Genomic DNA, 7,117 nt, shown 5'->3' on the forward strand with positions numbered 1-7,117 from the left:
ATAGAAAATTTATCTATAATATATATTGTTATCATTTCACCACTGGATAAGTGGGACAAGACAACACCATCACTTACTCTTACAGCAACCCTGTCTTTTAAATATGTACACAACTAAATGGTTTGTCTAATACATTTTGAAGGAGAATCAGTTGCTGTGTGGACGACATTAAAAGGCAACAGAGTGCTGTATGGGGAGAATGGTTGCTGCACCATGTGCTGGACTCTAAGACCAGAACACAGTGTTTGCTTTCACATGAATGTCACATGTGGTTTATACAACTATGGAAAATGCGGTCATTTGTAAATACTGAAAAAGTAAACACGTCCTGTCTTGCACTTAAAATCACTGTTGACTTTTTCAGTATTAAATGAGTGGATATTGTAGAAAAGCAAATTAAATGTGTTGTTTTAGTGACTGTTTTGCTAGTGTGTTAGGTTAGTAGTCCGGGCTGCATTATGTTTTTCTCAAAACATATTTGTTATTGCAGATTAGTAGTACATGAATGTTATTTGGGTGGGGAGTTGGTTATAGTGCCTCTGCAGCTGCATCACAACTCTATTTGGAATTTGATTAATTGATTCATCTGTTCCTTTTTTTTAACTGCTTACTGTGACTGTTGTAAACTTACAGCTGCTAACATTCTGTGAAATGCCGCATGAGCATTGTGGAAGTCCTCATTTCTTAGGAAATCTCGTCCCTAAATGTTGTGATCAGACACAAAACTGTGAAGGCTGGGTTCCAACATTTGCCAAAATGTAATTAGACTATAAGATAGAGAACAGGCTGAGTTAGAGAGAAACAGAGTAGATAGAGAGCTTCTAAGATGTGCTGAGTATGTGCCATGGATAACAGGTTTTATATGGGCAGTTTGTTATTACCGCTGAGGTTTTATTGCCATCATCAGGGATGGGATGCAAGTCTGCGTTTTTACACCCTATTTAATCTCAGGCTGAATGTCTGTGATTACTCCTACTGCAATGACAGCTCATATTTCACATCACACATCAGTGATTTTTACCTAGATTTCCTAACAAATTTTAGCTTGAGTTATTCTAACTCTTATCTTAGTTCTCATTATGACTAATGGCATGTTATCACAACATAAAACCATGGAAAAAAACACAATTGTAAAAGCTGCAAATGTTTCCCGGCTCTTCTATCTGCATGTTGAAGTATCCTTAGCAAGATACTGAACGCCAAATTGCTCCCGATGGCTGTGCCGTCAGTGTGTGAGTGTCTATGAATGTTAGTTCCATTCTGATGTGCAGTTGGCACATGGTAGCCACTGCCATCAGTGTGGGAATGGCTGAATGTGACATAGGCACTATATAAGTACAGTCCCTTTACATTACATGGATATAGCCCTATGAGTTGTCCAGTGAGCTGGTTTCACTATCTTATGGAGTGTAAATCTACAGAATGACTTTATTTTGATGGGACCAGACTGCTGTGACCGGTTTTAAAATGATCAGGGTTTTAGTACTGACTGCTTTTCTGTAATTAAAACACAGACGCTAACAAGCTTTCCCAAAATATTGAACTGTTTTTAAAACTTTAAAGGGTACGCTTGCCAGATTGAGATTTATCATTTAAAGGATATACCGGCTTGGTTGTTTAAACTCATGCTGTAAGACCTGTGTCTTGCTGTGTTTCTGTACGGAGTGGCTGAAGAAGTATTTTGTTTGTAAGTAAAAATGGCAGTACCACAATGGAAAGTACTCCAATAATTCAATTAAATTAAATTTTATTTTTATAGTGCCAAGAGAACAGAAGTTAACTCATTGCACTTTTCATATAGAGCAGGTCTACTCAATCTTTGTCACCATGAGCAAGAACTTGGCCAGAGTGGTAAAGAAAAACTCCTTTTAACAGGCAGAAACCTTGAGCAGGACCTAAACTCTGGGTGGGCAGCCACTGCCACGACCGGTTGGGCAGAGAGAGCAAGAGGACTTTACAAATCAAAGTGTTTCAATTTTACTTTAGTAAAATCATCTAATTATTGGCATTAAAATGTAAGAACATAATAAATAACCTCTTTCACAGTGTTTTTTGTTTTCTCAAAGTGTTAAATTGTTAACGCTGATAATGTACTGCAATATACAGTATTGGACTCACATAGTTATCCTGACCTCTAGCTCATCCATTATTATCTTTGCCAGGATGACCCATCTCTCATCATTCATATTTTAAAATGTGTTTCTGAAAATAAATAATCACCACCCTCAGCAAAAAGTACAATAAAAAAAAAAAATCAATTTGCACAATATGCAAATATTTGAGGTCCAGAGCTTTCACCTGTGTGTGTTTGTTTCCCAGGCAGGCCAGAGAGATTGTTCTGAAGTATGAGGGCCGACTGACCAGAACCAGAGGTTACCAGACTGCAGGAGCTGATGTATGTACTCAACAATCATTTGCATCATTTACTGAAGTTTTCATGAACATGCAGTCACACTGATCCCAGCCTTAAATGCAGCTTTGCAGAGTATGAAAAACAGAACCAGTTAAAATAAGAATAGTAGCTTTATAGTAGTAGCTGTCTTTTATTCTTAAGGCTCTTTTTGTAGACTCATTGAGTGTGGTGGTTATGCCTTGTGAAGGGGTGGCCAATGCACAGCCACAGAGACAGATTTGTAGAGTATAAGGATTTGTTTATTTACAAAATTGTTAGAAAGATTGATCAGAAGAGAACAGTCCTTGTCCACACAAAAATACAACCATGCTGGTAACAACTGTGCTACAGAAATGTGGAATTAAAAACAACAAGAATGGCTGTGCTCTGGCTGACCTAACATCCTCTTTCCTCTGTGGTGTCACTGTGGCAGCTTCAGTGAAATATGTGCTCTATACTGTACAGCCACACCTCCATCTATTCTGTCTGACTGTATGCCGAGAGGAGCTTCTTGGTGTAATTTCACTGCACTGCAATAACTGGATGATCAGAGCCAGAACAATAAAACATGTTTGATTGTTTTTTGTACGACCTACTGAATTCTTATTTTTACAAAGCTTTTCTCCTCCTGTGGGCTGAACACACAAATACTACACATATCTACTATTAGTTTTAGTATTATCTGTCTCCCTGTATTAGGTACACACACATACAGAAAGGACGACACACAGAGAGAAAGAGAGTTACGCAGCCGAAGTACGGCAGCATGAGTGAATTTATTGCCTGTTGTTATAGCTCAGTTTAATTAAATGTTCAGGCTGCTCAGGTCCCATTGGAATAAACTGACTTTTAGTGAGCAGTGTGATGATGAGTTATTAATTTTACAGTTTGGTTCCCGCTGAATATCTCTATCATTGCTCCAACTGCCCTTATCTTGATTAATAATCATCATCTCAGTTCTGATTTTATTTTTCACAGGATGTAAAAAGCTTCACACAGCTTCACATAGTTTCACTTATTATGTGGATTACGTGTACATGTGCTACAAAATTACATCCTGAGAAATAAAAACTACATGAGACACGTGCAATACATTTTGTCAGCAATGTATTGTAATAATATGCAGTTACATAAGTTAATGCCATTCACCTGAGACAGCATAGCTGGTTGGTTGTTCAAACATTTGACACATAAGATTTACTTGATAAAGACCTCTTATGGGTATGCAGGTGACAGAAATAGTGTGTATTGTTACACCTCTGGGAAACGTCTGTTCTTAACCACTGTCAGTGTTGCTTTGTTTTAAGCATGGCCACAACCTTTTGCCTGACATCAACCACTTAATGTAACTTTAACCATAGACCTCCTACATCAGAAAACCCTGTGGGTGTAAAGATTGACTGATAAATATGTAAAAAAAAAACAATAGGTAATGGACCACAGATCTGACTCAAATCATAACTGCTAGAAGACCAGAAAACTGTTTTGTATGAATGAACCCATTTACTGTAATAATAATGATTTTTGCTTGAGATGCAAAGCAAAAAAAACTAACAAAGCTGTTTTATCATGTCATTACAGGTTTCTTTAGATATAAACCCAATTCTCAGAGGTGGAGTTTATCTCGAACCATTGCTATACAGCCAGATAAATTACCGTCCATTGTGAAAGTGAAGGCGTGTGTCTGTCAGCGGTTACAGTACGTCCGAAGTTTTCAGTGATCTTTAAACCCTGGTTTCTCTTCCTGCAGCTGCTGAAGAAACTCTCCCGTGTGCTTTACAACATTGTGGTTCTGTTCATTCCCTGGGAAGTGAGGATCAAGAAAATTGAAAGTGAGTTATCTATTTGCTCTGCGTAATTCATTCTATCGCTGGATAATGCCCAAAATGGAAATCATTTGTTGGTAGCACTTTACATTAGTGCCACGCAGCTGTGGCTCAGGAGATAGAGCAGGCAGTTCAATCCAGGTGGCAATGTCGAAGTGTCCTTGGACAAGATACTGAACCCCGAATTGCCCCGAGTGGCTGTTCCACCAGTGAATGAATGTGTCTGAATGTTAGTTTCTGTTTGAGTACTTGGGCTCAGTGTATGAATGTGAGTGAATGGTGAATGTGATGTAGCGTAAAAGCACTTTGAGTGGTCGCAAAGACTACAAAGACGCTATACAAAGACAGAGCATTTACATTTTTACATTACATCTTGGTGATAACATGGTAATAGTAGGGTAATAGATTGATAATAAAGAGGTAAGAATTGGCTTTTCAGGGCACAGAAATATTAAATAAAGCTGTTGATATTTATTAATATTGGTCGTGTACCACTGCATAACTGTTTTTGTGAGAAGAGCATGCAGCATGTCAGTCTCAGTCAGAAGTTTCCTCTGTCTTGTTGAGGTCACTTTGGGTCGGGCGTGGCCTCCTACTTCATCTTCCTCCGCTGGTTGTTTGGGATCAATATCGTCCTCACCATCATGACTGGAGCCTTCATCGTCCTACCTGAGGTCAGCAAGTCTCTGACACTGTACACTATACAAATGTTCATTTATAATACTGCTTATCAACATGTGATCATCATATCATCTTTATTATGCAAATAGTTGGGTTAACAGTGATTTATTAATTAGTGGTTGGTGATTTCTTTCAAGAGAAATATGTTTGTTTTTGTTTGATTCAGTATATCACAAACATCAGTACAACAACAATTACTTGACATAATTGAGGTGGTACAATTCACAATTAATAACTAAAAGACTCAAAGCATAACAATTTAAAATAGTATTCACTCATTTAAATTGAAACATACTCTTCACTATAGCCACCAATTTACACATTAGCCATGTAATTAGCAATTGCCCAATTAATTATTGTTCCCTCTACTCACTAGTTTTGAATAAATATCTGCTAAATAAATGCTTATTACAGCCAGTGAGTCATTGAACTGGGTCAAGGCGTTTTGGACACCCCACCCCCCCCAAATTCACAGCCTTTACAAAGAGCACAGTGTTAAATATGTAAAATGCACGTTCATCTGTAAAATCGATTGCAATATGCATTAAGATAAACATATCCTAAAGAAAATAGTAACAATAGTTAAGGGAAAAACATTCCCCATTTGTCAGCTGACAAATTAACTTAAATCAAACAGTCTCTGTGTTTAAGCTGCACTGTTATTTTCTTTAATTCAAATGTATCCTGTTAACCTCTTACCATTCCTATAAAATTCATGCAAAACGCCTGTTCAAGGCATAGAAAAAGCAAATTGAATGTAGTTCTTGAACCATTTGGAGTAAATACATGATTTAGGGCTTCTCTGAAAGATTACACTCTGTAGTGTCTAATCCAAAAGTCAGAATCACTGTAAGTGCTACTGGGATTGATTGATGTAAGTATAAACACACTAAAAGTAAAGTATATTTTTTATTTTCTGATTGAAAAGATTTGCAAACAAATGCATGCAGACAACTATTGCTGAGACTTATTAGCTGGAAAACACTGTGGGGCCACAGCATAAAGCCTTACCTAGTCCAAGTTTAAATTTATGCCAATACCATGACAAATTATTATATTACACAGCCAATCCCAGCTGACATTAGGCGAAAGGCGAGGTACACCCTGGACAGGTCACCAGTCCATCGCAGGGCCGCACATAGGGTGCTTCTCAATTCCCTTATTTGTCGTTTAATCAATTCTTGACTCTCTTGAAGTTGTTCCACTTCGCCATCTTGCAGACTGTCCCAAAGCTCTTATTTGCGCTCCAAGGATGGAGGATTCAATTCAATTCAAGTCAATTTTATTTATATAGCGCCAAATCACAACAACAGTTATCTCACAGCGCTTTTCATAAGAGAGCAGGTCTAGACCGTACTCTGTGATGTTATTTACAGAAGCCCAACAGTTCCCACCAAGAGCAGCACTAGGCGACAGAGGCAAGGAAAAACTTCCTTTTAAGAGGCAGAAACCTCGAGCAGAACCATGACTCAGGGTGGGCGGCCAAAAATTACTCGCCATTGGGCAAAAATTTCTATACAAGATGTCTGTCTGATAGTGCTATAGCTAAATTTAAGGATGGGATTCCATCAGCTCTAAATACATTATCTAGTCACAAAGTAACGGAGGACTCCTATGCTAATTTCAGTCCCTCCCAAATCGATCATCTTGTTGATAGTGCTGCTGGCTCGCTGCAAATGACACTCGACTCTGTAGCCCCTCTAAAAAAGAAAATACTAAAACAAAGACGGTTAGCTCCATGGTATAATACTGAAACTTGCAAATTAAAGCAAATATCACAGAAACTTGAGAGGAATTGGCGTTCCACCAAAGTGGAAAATTCTCGTTTAATTTGGCAAGATAGTCTTAAAACTTATAGGAAGGCCCTCCGTAATGCCAGAGCAGCGTACTACTCGTCATTAATAGAGGAAAATAGGAACAACCCCAGGTTTCTTTTCAGCACTGTAGCCAGGCTGACAGAGAGTCACAGCTCTATTGAGCCAAGTATTCCCATAGCTCTCAGTAGTTACGATTTCATGAGCTTCTTTAATGATAAAATTCTAGCTATTAGAGACAAAATTCACCAAGACCTGCCCTCAATTGGCACCGACTTATCTCTTAACTCAGGAACCTTAGAAACAGCTGTAGAACCAGATACATGTTTAGACTGTTTTGCTTCCCTCAATCTTTACCAACTAACTTCAATAATTTCTTCATCTAAACCATCAACCTGCCTCTT

At 38.2% G+C, this 7,117-nt stretch overlaps 1 protein-coding gene across 1 annotated transcript in view; it reads left to right on the forward strand.

Annotated features, from left to right (window-relative positions):
• Positions 1–7,117, forward strand: part of LOC123986223 (transmembrane channel-like protein 3) — a 45,394-nt gene that overhangs the window by 5,505 nt on the left and 32,772 nt on the right. The window contains exons 4-5 of the mRNA XM_046074361.1: positions 4,143–4,224; positions 4,786–4,892. Of these exons, the coding sequence (XP_045930317.1) occupies positions 4,143–4,224; positions 4,786–4,892 (189 nt within the window). The remainder of the gene's footprint in view (positions 1–4,142; positions 4,225–4,785; positions 4,893–7,117) is intronic.

This window comes from Micropterus dolomieu, linkage group LG17 (assembly GCF_021292245.1).
Source record: "Micropterus dolomieu isolate WLL.071019.BEF.003 ecotype Adirondacks linkage group LG17, ASM2129224v1, whole genome shotgun sequence".
In the NCBI taxonomy this organism is placed as follows: domain Eukaryota; kingdom Metazoa; phylum Chordata; class Actinopteri; order Centrarchiformes; family Centrarchidae; genus Micropterus; species Micropterus dolomieu.